The 20,647-nt window shown below is 40.7% G+C and overlaps 1 protein-coding gene and 1 long non-coding RNA gene across 4 annotated transcripts in view; one reads left to right on the top strand and one right to left on the bottom strand.

The window, feature by feature from the left end:
• VGLL4 (vestigial like family member 4) overlaps positions 1–12,497 on the top strand; it is a 105,261-nt gene extending 92,764 nt beyond the window's left edge. For all 3 annotated transcript variants that reach the window (XM_064454248.1, XM_064454249.1, XM_064454250.1), the window contains 3 exons: positions 5,271–5,493; positions 8,669–8,789; positions 10,662–12,497. In XM_064454248.1, coding sequence (XP_064310318.1) covers positions 5,271–5,493; positions 8,669–8,789; positions 10,662–10,930 — 613 coding nt within the window. In that variant the 3' untranslated portion in view covers positions 10,931–12,497. The remainder of the gene's footprint in view (positions 1–5,270; positions 5,494–8,668; positions 8,790–10,661) is intronic.
• Positions 12,498–16,689: 4,192 nt separating this feature from the next.
• LOC135314060 (uncharacterized) lies at positions 16,690–20,442 on the bottom strand. Its single transcript, XR_010373545.1, has 3 exons — positions 20,242–20,442; positions 18,696–18,897; positions 16,690–16,845 (listed from the first exon to the last, which is right to left on the bottom strand). It is a non-coding gene; the product is annotated as an uncharacterized LOC135314060 (long non-coding RNA).
• Between the last annotated feature and the right edge of the window lie 205 nt (positions 20,443–20,647).

The following is a 20,647-nucleotide window of genomic DNA, read 5'->3' as shown; positions in this document are numbered from 1 at the left end:
GTTCTGCGGAGGAAGTGTTTCTTGCAAAAACAATAATCTCTAGCAAGTTGCCTGCTTGAGAGGTTTTTGTGATGGAGTACTAAGCCATAAAAGGAAAAGGCTGCTCAAAGTAACAGAGAAACATAAAGCTAATAGAATGGGATGAAAAAGGGTTATGTATTTAGGTGGCAGCTATTCAAAGTAGATGTGGTTTGAAGAGTGTATTGGGCTGTTTAGAGTATTTTTTCATGTTATGAATACTTCGGATAATTGGCTGACACTCAAAGAGCAAACTGCTAATACTTTCAGGTTTTGTTTGGGCTTTTTAAGTTAATTTGGATTGCTTTAAAAATTCTGAGTAAGTGAAACTTAGGATTTTTTCCTCTGGTTATATATCATTGTGTTTTGAAATATCACCTTAAATTCTTGTTTTCCCACCTCACAGTAACAGTATTAATGTATGCAAGTAGATTCTTTTGCAGAAATGATCCCCATCATGTGGAGAAGATATTTCATATCAGTGGATTATAAATCCTTAAGCAGTCTTTAACAAAAGCATCTGTCCTCTTTCAGACTTAAGAGTTTGTGAATAAATACAGTAAAAGATGTTACAAAAATAATATTATGAAGATGCTGAAAAAACTGAAATTCTATTTGAATTAGGTTACACAAACGAAAGTTTACTCTTAAGCAGTATTATGCATTGTGTTTGTATAAAGCAAAAACATCTTACGTGATAATTAAAAAGCACTGTAAGTGGATACTTGATCTTTCTGCAAGTGAAACACACTCCTATACTACAACCATTTCAATTTAGAGCTCTATTTCTGCCAAAGGGAGTGTGAAACGTCTGTGATTTCTTCACTTGGAGGTACAGTAATACTTTTGGCATCTGTTCCTTAAGGATCTGCAGGCTGGAAGTGAGTGCAAGCAAAACTGTCCCCTTTGGTGGGCCTCTTTTTTTTCCTTTTCCTGAAGCTGCTGGCAGAGTTAGCCTGTTGCTGTAGGATGAGTGTGAATTACTGCCACTCTGTGCCAGGGAACAGGACAGCCACATTTAAAGGTTGTACAACAAAAAAAAAAAATTAAGAACAATGCATTTTAGCTACCTTTGAACTGGTTCCTGAGGAGGGCTGAAACATTGCTTTCAATTAACAAACATTATTTAGAACCAACCCGAAGCAGACTTTCAGCTCACAGTCAGGATGTGTGTGGTTTTGGTATGACATCCATCTGAGCACATGATGCTTGGTAAGTGCTGGAGCCTAGGTTATGATTCATTAGGGAGAAACATGGAAAACAATGTCTGTTTTTCAAGTGTTGGAGAAATGAATTTAAGGTTGGAATCATGTATTATTTTGTGAAAATAAACCTGCAAGTAGCCGGAATACCTCCGTTAGAAGAGAAGTAAGGGTGATGGGTATGGCTGATGTAACAGCATCCCACTGCCTGATATTTGCTCAGGTTCTCACTAATATTAATTGATAGCTATTTTTTAAGTGAGTGGAGATGCACTGCCATATTCACCACTGAAGATGGAGTCTAGAGTTACATGTGCTGATTTTTAAATCAAAGTGGAGTTGGGGAATGGTAAAGCTGCTTGGACAGCTGGATTTATTTGTAGTATATATTTTTAAATTTTATTTCAAACATGGTCAGAAATCCTTCTTTGTAATTTTCTGTCCATATGTTTGAACTAAGAGATGCATCTCTGTACTTGCTCAGTGCATGTGGAATTTTTAAGCTAATTCACTTTAGTGAAATATATTTATATTCAAACACATGCAGTTTTGATTGCTCCTTCAGACAAAGCATCTAATAGCGAAACAAGAATTACTTCTTTCAATAATAAAGAATTTTAACAAACTTTCAGCTTCTACTAGAAAACTATTTTAAAGTTACATTTTAAACTGAATTATTTAATAATATAAACATGATGAATACTCTATCAATAATTTTATATACAATTGTTTTACAAGTGGAGCCAAATGCCTGTAGGATTTGATATTTATATTTAAATAGGAGGAACTCAGAAGTGCTGGTATATTTTCACAAGGGCAGAGCTATCATGCTACTGTTCTACACAGTGCTGTAAAGTTTTCAGCTGGGCTTAGAAAAAATAATATCTGATGTGGAAGTAGAAGCTTCAGGTATTTTTCATTTTTTGCTAAGACTGTATAGTTGAAGGTAGATGAATTGAGGAGAGTATGTTTGAGGAGTAGAGTATAAACAGTTCCCTGCCCAGAAGAGTTTTTCTGATTTAGGAAGAAGGAATTATTTGCCTGCTGTTTGTAGTAGACCAGATAATATTTAGTTGAAAAAGAAGATTTTGGCGTGCAGCAATGAAAGACTGCATTGCAGCACGAAAAATGAGCTGTCTCTACATAGCATTGCCTTTATCCCTTGAACAATGATTTTAGCAGTGTCTTTTCACATATCTAATGGCTGTTGTCCAGGTACAAAAACAGTCTGCAAAGGCATACTATTTATGAAGTTCCATACTTGCTTCCTAAGGGGTGGTGAAGGATTAGTTTGTTGTTTTCAGTAGCTGCTTCAGTACTGTAATTCAAGATGAGGCTACTGTACTTTAAATATAGAGTCTGCTGTGCTGCCATTAAGTCACACATTTGAATCAGTCATTAGCTCAAAGCAATGCAATTCTAAACTCCTTTCTTCTGAATGCTGATACTGCAAAGCAGTCTTGTGAATTGAAATGGGACCAAAGCTGGCAAAAGATCGAAATGTAGCACTGTGAGAACAGATTTCCTGGTGGTTTGTGTGCTGCTTTACTGTGTCTAAATCTGGCCTATAAAGAAGGATTCAAGAAACATATGATTTTCAGAGAACATCTTGAGCACCAGCTGTGAAACCTTAAAGGTTAGATTTTATGGTCAATTCTGCTAATCTGCAACTACTAATTTGTAATTAGTTAAAAGGGACAAGCAATAGGCGGGGGGGAGGGTGGCAGGGGGCCAGAGTGGGGGATCCAAACAGTTACAAATCATATTGTTATTCTGTCGGCTGTTCCCTTCTAAGCATATCAGGGGAATTTGGCATAGAGAATAAGCCGTGTCCTGAGGTTCTCAAGACACTAGTTGCCTGGTACCATATTAACCCTAGCTTGTACCATGATAAATGAGTTGAGTTTTGATTCAGGCAGCAATAGCAGATTTCTAACTTACACAGCCAAGTGATGCTCAAGCAGGCTGAATAGCGCTGAAGACTTGCAATGAGTTCAGCAAAGTTCCATTCCTGAATACGGCAGAGATCTGCACCCTCATCGCAAGAAAGATTACAGCTTTTCTAGCTTTTACATGAGAGGGGCCACAAGGAGGACAAAGGTACAGGAACAGTTTTTATCTGAAGAAAGTAGTACCCTGGAGAGAAGAGGTTGCTGAACAGAGAGGTGAACTCAGGATTGGCATGAAGATAAAAAGGAGGGAGCGGTGGCCTTCTCTCTCTCCTAATACAAGAACTAGGGCAATAGCAGACCAAGCCATTAGATTTTAGGTTAAAAAGAAACAAAATCAGCCCATGAAGAAAAGGAAATTAACAAAGTGTGTAGTTTAAATTGTGGAATCTATTGCCACAGGATGCTGTTGAGGCTAAAAGTTTACATGGTCTCAAAAGGCACTTAAACAAATACTGTGCAACACAGTGACCACCCCTGACTGCCAAGGCAGGGTTATGGCAGAGCATCCCCACGCTGTGTGGTGGGTTTTTAGATTCTCCCTGAGGCTGCCTGCACAGCCACCTGGGTTAGGGCATAGGGCGAACCTGCCATGCTGAAGTGATGCACACACGTGTGGTTGTGGTGTACTGTTGGAGGATGAATATGAACCCCGGTGCTGGTTTGATTGTAGATGATACGGAGAAATCAACTTCAAGACAGAGTAATATTATTGTTTGTTTTTAACTAACATAAAACAACAAGTAGCCATTATATAAATCTAAGTAATTGTTTCATTTATATAAACCTACAAGGCTCTTCTATAGCATTTTTGTTGATAAGCTTTGGGCTTCCTTATTTTCCTCTCTTGGCAGGGCTTTTTTTCCCCCCCTCAGCTGTTAGCATTCCTTTTCAAGAGACTTTCTGAGACGTTGAAATAGATGGTATCTTCTTGGAGTTGTAACTTATTTCAGTGTTGAATACTATTTGTCCATCTTGATTTCTAGTATTACAGAAACCATTTTTCTATTCCTTTTCCATCTCTGCCTAATATTCATTAGAGCATTTTTAAAGACTGCTTCTGCATATCAGTTTGCTATGATATGCTTAAAAAGTGGGGGGAAAACCCTCATAAGTGGATTTTACTAACTTATACACAGGGCATACAGGACACTTCACTATTACTTAAAGGATCTTCTGAAGACAGAATGTATTTCCCATAGAACCAGGTTTTTCCTCAGCTCTTTCTTATGTGAAAGATAGACTGAACTTGCTATTTCTGAGGCACACTGAGGCACTAGGTATTACAGCATGTTAACTCTGATAATACTGGTACGTTCCAGGCTGTCAATCACACCCATGCTTACCTCAGTAAGTGGTTATGAAGGACTGCCTTCGCCAGTAGGAACGAAGTATCTATCCTTTGATTCACTGGTTTGCTTTTAATAACAATTATATTGCTTTATGGAAACTGAAATATCTCATACTTAAGTACAAAATTGGTATTAATGTAATTGCAGTGAATGACAGGCTAATTATGCGAGCATATCAACTGAGATTTACTGTTCAGTAGTAGTTTGAGACTGATCTTTTAAATAACAGTTGTCATTAAGTGATTCTGAGGTAAGTGCAGTGTAGTTTTCTTTTCCTTCATTTTCTGCTCTGAAAATTTTGCTTTCTGCCTGACTCACTGCATTTTGCTGGTGTCAACCCGTGTCTTTTGAGCAAATTAAACTTTTCTTGGGCTTCAGCAATGCCTAGAGAATACTGCAGTGTTAGGAGACAAAGTGGGAGACAAATGAATAATACGTTAAATGAGGAGGTGTCTGATCTTACCAACACATGATCAGTTGTTATGTTGACTCGGTGCATTTAGATAAGTATCTGAAGAAATTCTAGGCTGAAAAAAACAAGTTGGTTGCCAGAGCTTGCACATGTAAATTATTGACTTATCTTTGCAGGGATGTGGCTGGATAGACCAGGGACTCCTCACCAAGGGGTTCTATACCCTTCCTCACAACCAAGCAAAGTGCATTGCCTCATGTTTCTTAAAGGGATTTAACATTGCATATCTCAACACAATAGTAAGTCCTTTGACCTTTTCCCCTCTTTCATGTATTAGAAACAAGACTGCCAATGGAGATTATTGGAAGGAGCACAGAGAGAGGAGTCGCAGCCCAATAGAGAGGGCTGCTGCGCCAACAATGAGCCTTCATGCCAATCACATGTATGCCTCAATCCCAAGCTTGACCATGGATCAACCTCTAGCACTGACCAAAAACAGCATGGATGCAACCCGAACAGTTGGCATCACACCTACACTGACTTCTGTGGAACGGCAGCAGGTACTGGCTTCTAGGGTGACAAGAAACTCTGAGTGGTTGTAGGAATCCTTGCTGTAGACACAATGAGGACTTCCCAGATGTAAACAGAATGTATTGTGAGTTACAATAGGTAGGCGATACTATTCTTAAGGGAAAATGTGTTTTAAAAATGCACAATGAATGTCACAGCTCATTGGGTTTAATGTGAATAAATAGCTGATGTTTAAATATATCTGTCATAGATTTCTTGGCCTTCCTGCTTTTTCTCATGCTTTGCTAAGCTTGTGAATGCATGTGTCATAACTGGGAGTGCAAATTCTGTGGTTCAGCGAAGCTCCAGTACCTGCTAGGCAATAACTGGTGCAGTTCACAGGTGTAGAGGGTTTATTAAAACCCTCTTGGCAATCAGTGCATGCTTCCCTCCCCTCTGTCCTGCTGGGACTCTTGAAGAAGAGGTGCAAGACAGGCATAAGGGAGAATTTTGCACTGAATTCTCCAGGTGAAAGAAGCTGGAATGACCTTAGTTATTCTAGCCAGCTGAAAGCATTCATTGTGTTGTTCAGGGCAATGTTGTATCACTATTTCATAGTGACTTTTCCTAAAGCAAAGTAATGATTTTTGATTATCTGTAGTTTATTTCCATATGCTGCAGCAGGTTCTTTGTGGTTTGTTTTGGTTTTGCCTGGTTGTTTGGTTTTTGGCTTGCCATCTTGCACATTGTATTTGTTTTCCTGTTTTCCTTCAGAACTGCTGAAGATGAGCCATCTCTATGCAGTTTATACACTAAACTGTCAGGCTCGCTTTTATCTCTCTCACAAGTGGAGAGACAAAGCAAAATAATTGAGTCATGATGAGCTGGAGTGTTGAGAAATTAAACTGGGCCATGTACCCAAGCCCGCCCGCCCTTCCCTCTCCTCCCGTGATGCCCTGCAAAGGGTAATCACTTTGAGTGGATGATCTTTCAGAGGTTGGAATTTTTCATATGCCATTTATGAAGGCTTCATTTCATCAGAGCCATATACTGTACTGTGTAGATTTTCAAAGTGGCTGGCTGTGTACACTAGTCTTTCACATTATGCTATGCCAAAATGCCTGGCTTTACACTAGTGTTGCTGATATCTTGCATCATTTGGCACACAGATTGCAGAGTTGTTGTTCTGTGCAGAACAGCTCTTCTTTGCTCTCAGCATTCAGTGATGACAGAGGAAGAAGGGACAGGCTCCCACTGACGACACTGGTGCCCTTTGATAGTATTACCGCTGCATCTCAGTGTAGCAGCTACTGCCTCTGACGCTCTTCTATTTTGGTGTGGTTGACTTGGGCTGATTCCTGTTGCCCATTACCAGATTCCTCTCCCTTTTGTTATCTTTGACATTTTGAGCTAGATAACAATCTATTTTCTTGAGGTAAGACCTTGCTAAGAGCACAGAGCAGAAATCATACCAAAAAAAAAAAAACTATACTGAAAATAAGAAACCCTAGTTTGATGATTCCTTGTTTTGTTTTGCCTTTTTTGTTTGTTTTTTAACCTTAACATGTTGAATGGGATTTCATCTGAAGTTTCTAATAAAGAAGTGGTAAAAAAAAAACTTCTTATTTTATGCAGCATAGGTTTATTCAGTTGCTGTAGTCACTGTTAATAAATTCTCAGCTCATCTCAATATTTTCATATAAACAGGTATAGGCTGCTCAATGCACACAAAGCCATACCAGGGGATTCTGTAAGATGCCTTATTCTGCCTTTCAGATCCTTTGTGGTCTTGGTACATGCCCTCTTGAGAAAAGCTCTTTTGTTACTTGTCTCTCTCTCTACTTCCCACCTCTTCTGTGTCTAAAATATTCTTCTGAAGTGATAAGCATGTACGCACTTCTCAAAACTGCTTCATAGATGCACAAAATCTTGACCCCTATAAAAAAGAAAATAAATACTTCCGCATGTTTACATGTTCCAATGCTTACAGAAACATCAAATAATTCACTTTTTTTCTTAAGTGTGCTGACAGCAAAGTTTAAAAAAGAAAAGTAAATGCGATGTAAATAGCATCATTCCCATTTTGTTTAGACAAATAGGGTTAAACCTCCCCTTGAAAGCTCATCTCTCTTACTTTGGTCTTGCTCTTACTCTGTCTCGACCAAAGTACCACTGAACAATGAAAACTCTTTCCTTCCTTGTTGACTTTGTATGGTGGTAGGTAAAATAGTCATTTTTGTGGGATTCCTGCACAGATTCGTAAAATGCACAAGGAATTAAAACTGTGTTAATACCATCAATCTTGGTTATTCTTTTGGATGCCTAACAATTAACTTGCATCCATGCAACATAAAATATACCAAAGCTGCAAAGCAAAACTAGTTCAGTACCCATGTGGGTGCCCTTCAGCCACCTGGAGAAACTGGAACATTGCTTTTCCTAAGGCCTCGCTTCAGTGTAGCATCTACATAGTAAACAACTACAAGAAGAGTATTTTATGTTTATGCTTTGTACAAAGTACACATTGTGGAATTAAGAGTGTGTGAACAGACAGTTCAGGGAATTTGCATGTGTTGAGAATGACAAAGGACGATGTTTATTAAGTAGTGCTGGAAAGGCAGATTACAACAGGAAAGTACTGGTGGTCAAGACTGGCTCAAGAGCTCCTCATATTTTATTTTACATCTTATGGGCTTATTGTTTTGTAGCTGAAATACAGAATACAGAATTAGTCAGGCTAGGAAAACTTAACTTCTGAATGAGACATGATAACATTAAAACTTGGTAAGAAGCCAAATACCTATCAAATTTGTGAAGTCCTGGAATCACAGGGATATAGGGACATAGAATGAAACAATATTTAATGTGTTGACATTTAGGTCTGGCTATGTAATGCCTGTGAAGTTGAAACAGTCACTGTAAAATCACTTTAATGCTTTTAATGATTTGCTTTTATACTGCCCTTTTCTGTATGGCTGCTCACCAGTTAAATAACTAAGAAGCATTATGGAAATGTAATGTGGGTTGGTTAGTTTTGGGTTTTTTAAATCAAAGAAATAATAGCTGAATATTTTGGGGTTTAATATGCTTTATTGAATTAGATAGTTTATGGGTTATTTCACTGCCGGGATTCAGTTCATCTCAAGGGATTATACAATGAACTGCTGCTAAGTCAGCTTTGGCCGATTGCCTTAGGGACAGTTTTCCTTTTTTCTTCCACATCAGAACCGTCCATCCGTAATCACCTGTGCTTCTGCGAACAACCGGAACTGTAACCTCTCTCATTGCCCCATCGCTCACAGCGGCTGCGGTTCAGCAATGCCCACCTACAGAAGACCCTCTAGCAGTAAGTTACATGCCCGCACTCTTTACTGCCTGATGAGTGTTTGAGGAGAATAAAATTGTCTCGCTGACCATAACTGCATAGGCCCTGGTGTATTAACAGGAATAAAAGGAGCTGGAACAGTAGACACCTCTTTGTATCCTGTCTACCCAGAGACATGCCAGTACAGATCCCCTCTGCAGTCCTTCTAACCATCAATCCTATGCCACAGTAGAAAGCACCAATTCAAAATTACGGAGAGAGAGGTGTTCTTTTTTCTTGTTTTGAAAAGCTTCTTTAAGAAAACAAACATCCCACACAGACAAATAAGTCATTATGTCTATTTTAGTCCAACTGACAAACAGCAGACAGGGCCAGCAGATCCAACCATTCTCTTATTTTAGGAGCCATAGTTTCCCCAGTCTTTCAGTAGTCAGTAGATGTCTATGATTCAGCTGCAGTCATGAAAATCTTTTCCTGCAGATATAAATACTCTTGCAGAACACACCCCCTCCACCTTCCTCTGCATGGATAACACAAAAAGCTTTGGAGGGCAGTTGCTATAGCGACCCAAGCAGGGAGCTTTAACCTTCTACCTTCTGTGCAGTTAGTACTTTTCATTAAATCGTTTCATGCAGTACTGGCTGGGGAACCTTAGGCTGTTTCTCTTCACTTGCTCTCACTGTGCAACTAGGGGAAAACACAGTCTTTCTCATTTCAAGTCACCTACCTGCTGATGCATAGCTCTAATGCACAGCTTTTCCAAAAGTCCATGGCAGGGAGGCTTCATCGGCCAGAATGTGTCAGTGTAACGATACCAGTATGACATAGGTAGGAACCTAGAAGTCTATAGTAAGATGATGATGATGATGATTGTATATTTTTTTTAAAAAAAAGATCAATGTATTGTTGAAAACTGGAATTAGAAGCTGACGTGAGACCCTGAGGGATACATTACAGTCTTAGAGAAGTCAGTAGTTCAAGATGACAGTGCTGGAAGTTGTCTAGAAAACTGCAATTACTTGTCTGAGGAGAGCTTCTTCAGTGAGACCCCAGCTGTATATACACAGGCTTAGGAAGTGTTGTAAACACTTTCAGAAAATATTTGTCTCTTGTCACTTGAAGAGGTCTTTGGGTGTGACACTCATTTACTTTAGGATCAATCCAGCCTTTCTGTAGCATGGAGAACAATGGCATGGATCCTGAGAGTTTTAAGTGTTTTTGAAAGAGAAATCTCATTTAGACACACAGATTTGGTTTCTAAATTATAAAACTGCAACTCTCATATTTAGTCTGAGGAGTTATTACTATTATCATTCAGATAAGGTTCTTTGTTCCTCTTGTAATAGCATTACACCATTTTAATGCTCGTACTACCTAATGCAGAGGTAATGGTTCATTTAGGTTTCTGACTGGCTCCTAGCACAAGCGTGCCAAGTAAGGTGAAACCCCAAAATCAGCTTTTGGCATGCTGTAATTTAGGATGGGGTCTCCTCACATCTGACTGCTATCAGTGGGCTTGGGAGCTGATTTTAAAGCACTGTTTCCTTCTTTAATTCTATTTAAACCTAAATATCAAGTCTGCGTGATTGTTTTGGGAGAGGGTTTCCACAGAATCAGAGCTTTGGCTGTTACTAGCCTGAGGGAGAACTATAATTATATACAAAATGTTTCCCTGGTGTGGGTCACAGAAATGGAAAAATATTTAACTCCATTTATTACTTTTTTTTACTTCTTAACTCATTCCATCTTCCCCACACAATTCGCTACCAGTTCAATAAGGCTGTAAAGAAGCCTTGCTTTATGCTGAGATGATGGGAAAATGGGAGCAAACACAGTCTCAGAATGCAATTCTGCACTGAACTAATGCATCTTCTGCTTCCTTTCCCCATCCAGCTACCACTGCCTGCGACCCGGTGGTGGAAGAGCACTTCCGCCGAAGCCTTGGCAAGAACTACAAGGAGCCTGAGCCAGTGGCAAACTCTGTGTCCATCACGGGATCAGTTGACGACCACTTTGCCAAAGCACTTGGGGATACGTGGCTTCAGATTAAAGCTGCGAAGGACGGCGTTTCTAGCAGTCCCGAGTCTGCTTCACGGCGGGGCCAGTCTTCCCCTTCCTCTCACATGGTCAATCATAATCACTCGCCCTCTGTAGTCTCCTGAGGAGAGGTCCGTTATGTTTGTGAATTTGCATGGTTTGACTGAGTTTTGAACAGTGCTTAAAATAGTGTTGGGGGAGGGAAGATTAGTTTTCAACACGTGTATTTGCGTACTCACTTTTTATTTGTAAAAGGGTGCCCTTAAAGATGATAGCAGGAACTATTTCATAAAGATTCATACGATGTAGCATCCTTTTTTCCTGCCTCAATTACCAAAGAAACCTCTGATGCAAATCTGCTGCCCCTTAACAAAAAAATGCACGCTAATCCACAAAAGCCATTACACTTAGTTGGTTGACCCAAATGCTTTTTGCTTTTATTAGCTTCTTGAGACTAGAATTTGTCCGGTTTGCTTATGTTGCTTCCCCCACCCCCACCCCCGTGAAGTAATTTTGTATGTATATACTTGAAAAGAACTGTCATGTATGATTTGCACTATTGGAGGAAGACTGAGGTTGCATAGCAACTTTCTGGAAGATGCTAATATTCTGAGGGCAAACTGCTGAAAAAAAGGGTTTGAGGATGACATTTCTATCAGTTTGATTTTTCTTAAAGCAAAACAGCTTTGGAAGGGGAAGTCTCATACAGGTTATAGGTCTTTCTCTCTGTAGATTTCAGGTGCTTAGTGCTTGCAACTGGACTGCGTAATTTACAGAACACGGGCATTTTTTTCCTAAACACTGCAGTTTGTTAGAATAGAGCTGAGGTCAGAGGGTTCAATAGTGCTTAACAATGCATGTTTTATGAAAAATAGCTGGTATCTATTAATGTATAGACAGTAAGAATCATAATACTTACTAGCTTTTCTTCAGAATTAGTTTATTTTTGTCAGTAACAACCCTAGATATACTTACTGCTGGTACAGTTGTACTCTATGATATTTGTATTTGATATTCACTTTAAGTAGCAGCCAGCAAAAGAGGACAGCCTCAGGACAGGCCTCAAGTTGACACAGTTTAGAGATACACGGTGTGTGGTACAGGATGCTATAGCTTTGCGCATGACCGAGTAATTGTTTCTGTCTGCAGCACTGTCTGCTTAATGGGAATTTGCTTCCTAAAACTAAGTCTGTGTAATCCACCTTTAACGAGCTGCAGAGACTGCTACCGTTCGGTATCTTGGCTGGACAACAGATTGTTACAGTTGGTGAAATACGATCTTTAATTTTTTTAAGCTTATTCATAAGCCTATGCCAAGTTGCAGCATACATTCCTCCATTAGAAAACTTTATACAGGTATTAGTGCATTTATTATCATTTGCTATATTAATAGCTACTAACTAGAAATTAGGCGATAGAGGCAGGCGTAAAACCACAGCTGGGCTAGTACTAAGAGCTTCTCTTCTTGTTAAGTAACTGCTCTCCTCCATACATTCCATCTTCCCAGTACAGTTGCAACTAGGGCTTTGTTTTATACTGGGTTACCTGAAGCGATTGGTTCAGTGTAGGAAGGCAGAACTAGGCAGAAGATGAACTACACGTGATGTATTATGGACTATGTTACAGTATTGGGTCCATTGTGGCTTTTTTATTTTGTTTGTTGTTTTGTTGTTGTTGTTGTTTGTTTTTTTTTTTTTTAAAAATTAAGCTATTTAATTTGGAAAAGGTGCAGGGTAGAAAGAGATCGGGAGATTGGCTCTTACTCTTGTTGAGAAGGTGGCTGCTCAATATTTCTTAAAAAAAACTTAAAAAAAAAAATCCACCTAAGCCCCCAGTTTTACACATTTCATTACCATCTTACTGGGTAAGTCAATGCTTACTTGCTTTGGCATTCAGTACCCTACTCTCTGTAGGAAGATTGTTAAAAGAACACTTTTTATATAGGTAACTTTAAGACCATCGTTACGCTGTGCGTAAAGAATGTACAGAGAAATTTGTAGGTATTTTTTGAGGAACAATTAATTTGTTAATGATATGTAGCTATTTAATTTTTCCCTTTCCTTTATTGTAATCATTCATTTTTTTTGTTTGGAGAAAAAAGTTGATCTTTTTTTTGTTGTAGATTTGTCTGTAATACAGTAAAAGTGCAGGAACACAGCTATTCTATGAGAACACTGCATTAGCATTAATAGCCACTAGTTTGTTATTGCTACGGGCTACTGAGCATTGTAACAGTAAAATACTAATACTGTAGATGGACTCTGTGGAAAATGTGACTCCTATATTTCTTTGTAAACACAAATAAGATAATGTTTTTAAAGCTAATATTTTAAACAATAGCCGTTTTACAAGGTTACATTTACTTATCTGAGATAGGTAAATGGATTTGAGGGCAATAAAGATTTAATGTGATTCGTCCAGTAAAGCGTACGTCAGACACAACAATGTCACGAAAGCCAAAGGGTTGGGGGGAGGTGAAAGGACACAAAACTGAACTCACCATCACCACATGTGGTAAAGCTTCTTCACAGAGCCAGGTCATCTACAGTTCAGTTTGAAAGATTCTCTGTTTGTAAATCTGTAATATACTATTCTTTTGTGGCCTTGTTTCACCTGTTAAAAAAAAAAAGGTTGGCAGGCCTTTTTTTTTTTTTTTTTTTTTTGTACTTAAAAGTAGCCTTAAAGAACAATAAAGTGCTCTTAAATTTCAGGTGTGGACATACTCTTCTGTATTGTTGGGTAAGGGCGGAAGGTGGGCTCTACACTGCATCACTGCATGCGCTGGGAGTGGAAATGAACTGCTCTTCATGTCACAGTTTCCTTCTGAGGAAACCCATCGCGGTCAGGACTCTCACCCTGCTGACAGGGCTGGCACGGCAATAGTCTGTTGGGGTTCTTTTCCCTACAACTTCAGGAGTTTGTCAAGAAACAGCCTTTACAACTACAACAAGAACCTCCTGCTGCCTCAGTAGATGGGCAGAAATACCCTGGCTGTAGGAGAACAGCTCTGGCCACCGAGCCAGAGCTGTCCTCCCATGTCTGGCCACCCATGACGTCCCACTGACTGGGCCTGTGGTTGCTTGGTGCTGTTCCCCCTATGGGACTGGGGTGGCTGTTCCCACTCCTAACGCAGCTCCTGACCGTTTGGGAAAATACCAGCTCTTGGGCTTATTTGAGCTGTACTGCTCATTTATGAAGAGAGAAATATCTTCTAGCTTTATTTTGTTGCATCCTCAACTTCCTCAAGTTTCATCTAGAGAATAGAAGTTAGTCCCCAAAGAAGATGGCTGTATTTCAAATGTAGCCATCCACGCTATTGCATTGTGGGAGAGCAGCATTCCAGTAGAAGGTAATTCCTTTGACACTGGAGACAGATAATCCTTAAAAACAAGTTGTTCTAATTACCTGATTTAGAGAAAGTTTGGTGAACCAGGCAGGGGCCTTCAGAGAAATTCAAATTTAGAGGTGTCTCCAAAATTAAAAGAAGAACCCCTAAAGATAGCATGATACACATTACTTACATTCACAGTGCCTGAAGGGGTTGAAACCCAACACAGTCCTGACACACATGTGCATTGTTAAAGAAAGGGCTATTTTGGGGTGTGGGAGATTCTATGAGAATGCATCAAGAATTATTAGTTTAACACATCTGAAAAACATCCCTTTCTAAATACCCGTGGAAAGAAGCCTAAATACATGCTTTAAGAGCTTTTGGGAGGGAGGCCAACTACAACAAGCCTCACACGCCTCTCAGTCTGCCTTCCAAAGGGAGCCGGTTTCCTCTTAGGCAAATGTCATCCCTACATCAACATTTTTGGGGACTACATGAAACAGGACCAGCAGCATTGCTATTTTTCAGGTCAGTAACTTATAGGGTGGTCTGTTTTCTACAGGGCAAGAGGAAAAAATACAGTAATTTTTTTTACCACATGATTTTTCTAATTAGCGGCAAGCAGTAGTTTTGCACAAAAGGGCCTAGGAAACCTGGCCTGTGTACACACATTTCATATTAAGGCCTGTACTGTTTGTAGTGGCTTATCTTCTTCTGTGAGGTAAATTAAAGGCACCTTCCAGTTACACCTTTGGAATCTCACCCAGTGCTCACTCACACAATTTTTGCTAATTTTAATTAAAACCAGAATTTTAATTTTAGACCACAAACCTGATACCACAAATATACTGGGATTGAGTCCGGATATTCCTGCATAGTTCAGTGAGGGGTGTCTCCTGAGTGCAGTTTCTAAGTATTTCAAGCTGCTTTAGCTGTGAAAATGAACATTCCAAACCCATGCAGAGGCTAGATGGACACTGACAGTCTGCCACAGCAGTGGTACACCAGGAGTACAGAACTCTGTACTGGTACACTGGTGTTATGTCTGTTTGCTTGCTAAACCTGTACCAACAGCATCATTCAGCCCATCCAGCAGCCTGTGCTTACCCAATGAGGCAGGAGACACAGCACAGCATTTATTTCCTTTAAAACTACAAATGCACAAAGCAGCAAAGGGTGTTTATAGGCGGTACCAAACTCAGCCTTGATCCCACCAGGGCTGTGCTGAATTTGCGCATATTGAAGTCAGATGGCTATAGTGGTTCCTGCTGCTGCTGCAGAGAACTCAGCAGGGAACGACTGCAGCGCCTCATAAAGCCGCTATACTACTACACTGTGTAACTAACTCAACTGTGCAGCTTTAAAACTGGCACATGCACAAAACGTGGAATTGTAACCAGTTCACCATCACAGAGCAGAGCTGTAACTGCACCAGTTCAGAAGCTGCTTCACAAGCAGCAGCTGAACTTTTGCTGCAGCTGGTCTGAATGCTCCAGAGGGGCACAGGGGACTGCTGGGGTGGGAACAAATCCAGCTGTTCCTGGGAGGCCAAATCAATCAACAGAGAAAAGATGTAAAATTGTTTTTCAGCCTTGTTCAGAAGCCTTTGTGCAACAGCAGCCTTCAGAGAACTAGCTGCTTCCGCTGTACTGCTTATGTTACAAAAGAGGTGATCTGCAATGGCGGTGTGAATGAAGGCTTCGCCAGTATCCAAACACTGTGCCAGTATGTCATGATGCTTAACGCTGTATCTTGGCAAAACACATCACAAGTATTTTAGATGTTATTTATTTGTGCAAAAGCTCTGCCCACCGGAGTTGGTACATTTCTGCTTGGCTGAGGGGAACATTCACCACTATCTTTAGAGCCTTCCTGAGGACCAGCAAAATAAGAAACCAGCCTGCATCTTCCTGAGGTACAGGAGCTTCCATTTCATCTGGCACAGATACAGATCCAAGCACAGTGTCTGAAGGGTGTCTCTAGCACTCTTCCCTTAGCAGCCAGTTATTACACAGCTGGATTATGCTGTGTGTTGAAGCACACTTTATTCCTGATGGGCCCCTGACAGAAAATACACCAATTTAATAACTTAATAATTTTTTTAACCTTTAATGGCAACATTCAGCCCCTCGCTACGGAACAGCTCTCTCAAGCACATTTCTTGGGTATAACACAGCCAAGCTAGATAATTTAATTGCTTATTTTTAAACAGCAGTTACATATAGCTCCACAGCAGCTGCCTTGTGCTTCAGACAAAGCTCTCCTAGTTTCCGTTGGTACTCTCCTGGCACAGTGCACAAGGCAATGTGTCTCCAGAGGTGCATGAGGGAGAGCTCCTCTGAGCACGTGCTCTGTCTCAGGAGTGTGTTCACCTCCTGTGGAAACAAGGTTTTACATGGCTTTTAAACCCAAGAGAGATGCTGGGAGGCTCACAGAGGCAGCACTTCTCACCAAGAGTGACATTTAATACACACATGGGTTTTTCTCCATGAGATGGCCACAAGCCTTAACAGACCAGCAGGCCTGTGTAGATGTTACTTACCTCCGCGGCAAAACCAGGAATGTACTCCCTTCAGCACACAGCCTTCCCACTGGTGCTCAATCTTTAGTCTTAGAACCTTCTTGATTGTAGCGAAGGTCCCAAGTGCATTCAGGCCTAATACTGCCCAACCGTAGTCCCAGGGAGATGCTGTCACTAACCAGTCATTTCTGTAGAAAAGGTAAGGGAGAGTGAGTCATTTCACTCTTGAGCTAAAGCCAGACACTGCCTCTTCCTCCAATTTGCTAATTTCAGACTTTCTTTGAGACATTTAATAGTTTACAGCAAAAAGTCATGTGTCTTACCAGCACCCTCAGCACAAGCTGAAAGCAAGCTGCAGACCATCCCCTCAGGGGTCCATACTGGGACCAGTACAATTTCATATCTTCATCAATGACAGACTGTGGGATCAAGTGCCCCCTTGGCAGGTTTGCAGATGACACCAAGCTGAGCAGTACAGTTGCCGCACCAGAAGGATGGGATGTCATCCAAAGAGACCTAGACAAGCTGGAGAGGTGGGCCTCATGAGACCCAACAAGGCCAAGTGCAAGGTCCTGCACCTGGGTTGGGGCAACCCCTGGTATCAGTACAGGCTGTGGGATGAAGCGATTGAGAGCAGCCCTGCGAGAAGGACTTGGGGTACTGGTGGATGAAAAGCTGGACATGAGCCAACAATGTGCTCTTGCAGCCCAGAAGGCCATTGTTATCCTGGGCTGCATCAAAAGAAGTGTGGCCAGCAGCTCGAGGGAGGTGATTCTGCCCATCTACTCCACTCTGGTGAGACCCCCACCTGGAGTACTGCGTCCAGCTCTGGAGCCTTCAGCACAGGAAGGACATGGACCTGTTGGAGCAGGTCCAGAGGAGGGCCACAAAAATGACCAGAGGGCTGGAACACCTCGCCTATGAGGAAATGCTGAGAGAATTGGGGTTGTTCTGCCTGAAGAAGAGAAGGCTGTGGGGAGACCTCCTTGTGGCCTCTCAACACTTAAAGGGGGACTATAGGAAGGATGGGGGCAACCTCTTTAGCAAGGCCTGTTGTGACAAGACAAGGGGTAATGGTTTTAAAAATAAAAAGGATGGTAGACTTAGACTGGATATAAGGAAAAAGTTTTTTACACTGAGGGGGTGAAACACTGGAACAGGTTGCCCAGAGAAGTGGTAGATGCCATTCAAAGTCAGGCTGGATGGGGCTCTGAGCAACCTGATCTAGTTGAAGATGTCCCTGCTCACTGCTGGGGGGTTGGACTAGATGACCTCTAAAGGTCCCTTCCAACCTAAACCATTCCATGAGTCTATGATTCATTCTAAGAAGACTCAGTCCCGTATAGAAGAGCCAGTAAACAATGGTTAAATTGCATGTCAATAAACTAAGCTTTATTTTTAATTAAAACTCCAAGGACAAATCTGGTCCTGGTACATTTTATCTGATATAAAAATGGTAGGAGAAGCACCTTGCAGCAGCTAGGAATTTTCCACAGAGCTCTGGCACTTTTAGTTCAAAACTACAGTTTGAATTCCCAAGTCTTTGGCATTCTACAAAACATTCTAATCAGGTGATGTGCTCTGTGTTTGTCCATGTTTACTCTAGGCTAACTCATGAGCTTGGCATCAGGTTTAATTGTTATTTGCAGAAAAGTTTCAAATTTTCCTGCTTAACTCCGGTTGGCAAATACGAGCATCACATTTACAGAAAACCACAAATACACAACGGAATGTTCCAGTGAGCAGAGCACAAACTACCATGCTAGGGTGTGAGTGGGACCCCTCTGCAGGCCACTCTGCACGTGCTCCGGGGGCTGAGACGGAAACATCACCATCTTGGGCAAAGCAACCTCTTTGCTGACACACAATGTTCCTGAACTTCACTCACAGGATTTTCCCTCTTCCACACCAGTAAATACTGACTTAAAAAGACAGCTCCCACTGGACCAGCATGGTATCATTTATGAAAGGAACCAGGTGCGCCACTGAGACTATTGTTATTCATACATGGTTTATGCTTAATGTAGACAACGCTTACCTCAAAGAGAAACAAGAGCAGCAACTCTTCAGGTACACCCCTTTGAATGAGACCAACATACACACCCTGAACAGAGAGTAGAACCAGTGCCAGAATGCCAGGCTATTCCCCGTACAAGCTCCTTCCTCTGGTGCTAGCAGTGGACAATGTCATGCTGAAGGCAGCCTCCATCCTCATCTGACAACAGCATCCCTAAGGAACACTAAATAGGAAAAAGTCTCATATTTTCCTTTGTGACACAATCAGGAGCCCAATTCATCACACAAAAATGCACTTACTTAGGGGTTTTTATAGCTGCTAATTGCTGTATCACTTAAGCCTTTATATCCAATTGACATACCTCTCTGTTAAGAATGGTCAGCATGGATATTCAGATTGACATGCATTTATATTTTAATAGTTGGAAAAAACAGATTTTCTTCTTCTATAGGCTACTTTTAAATAATGACACAGCAGTTACTGACTTCCAGTCAGAACATACTTCATTACATTGACATGAGACTGTTTCAATCTTATTTTCTTGTAGGCTAGCCTACACTGATAGTTACACTGTTTGCTGTTGTGCAGTACATGCAAATTTTCATTTCATTTTGCTAAGCAGCAGCTTTCTTAAATGCCAAGGAGAACATCTGTCTTCTTTCCATCACAAAAACAGACACAAAGGCATTTGTCAGCATGAAGCTGTGTCAGCCACATGCCTGCTGCATTTAATAGTCAAAAAGCTGCTTATCTTAAAACTGTTTACTCAGTTTGGGCAAATACTATGCATGCAGAATACTTCTGATAGCACCCTGCTATTCATGGTAGAATCAATGTTACTTTGTTAATCCAGGAAAACACAAAGCTCAGAATCTCCTGCCTCCTGAAATATTAAAATAATGTGGGTCTAGTTGTATGAATGACATGTGGCTTGTGTGTTAAAATATACACAATATACCACCGCAGTTAGTTATATTAGTTCTTGTTAGTTAAAATGAAGTACAAAAAATAAAGGATTTTTGGCTTTCAGAGAAAAAAAACTGCTCCAAGTAGATTTAAAAAAAGATCTCCACTTAAGACAGAACCTTTGCTTCTCACTGAGCCACTGTAGTATTGTAAACAATTTTTTTTTTTGGAGGGGGAAGTGGGGAGGAAAATAATGCAAAGAACAAACAATACTTAGAGATTAAAGCAAGGGCCTTTCCTTTTCCTTTCAAATGATAAGTTCTTGAGCTCCTGCTAAAGCTACAGAAAATCTCAGTGAAGTTAATACTTCTTCAGATGAAAATGCATGTATTCTAATAGTACTACAAGCAATACAGCATTGTTACAGGGGTTTACAGCACCAGCAAACTCCTTTTTGCTTACTTTCACTGACATGCCTTTATTTAACTCAATGATAGTTGTATTCATCAAACATTTTCTCATGGCATTATTAGCTACTGACATTCTGGCTGCTAGAGCTTGTTCTGGTTTATATACTGATATAAACACATCTATTTTGAAAAGAAAACCAAAGAAGTGACAGAACTGCAGAAAGTTAAGAAAACTTTAAAATACATCTTACCTCTTGAAACTCCTGGCAAACAAGCATTGATTGATTATCACCTTGGCTTCCTGTCTTGCAGCTGAGCCTGGAGCCACCACCACTCCCACTGCTCGCAGGTAATTCCCTTGGTAGAACCACAGCTGCCCATGAAAAGGCCGCCTCTGAAGAACACACATTTCATAAGTGCATGAGGAAACGCTCTGCTCCTGCCTGGGATGCCCAGAGGGTGCCAGCCAGCTTTGCCAGTGATCTCTTTACAGCGTGAACAATCTGGAGTAAGCAGCTTTCAGAAATGGTTACAAAGTAGGACACGATTTAAATAAGCAAGAACAAGACCCCAGGTGAAAACCTCCTGCTGCCAATCTGACTTCCCCTAGCAGTGAAAATGCTGGCAAGAAATTAACTGGAACAGATATCTAACTGA

This window comes from Phalacrocorax carbo, chromosome 6, assembly GCF_963921805.1.
Source record: "Phalacrocorax carbo chromosome 6, bPhaCar2.1, whole genome shotgun sequence".
Classification (NCBI taxonomy): Eukaryota; Metazoa; Chordata; class Aves; order Suliformes; family Phalacrocoracidae; genus Phalacrocorax; species Phalacrocorax carbo.
This window is presented reverse-complemented; position numbering and strand designations above follow the sequence as displayed.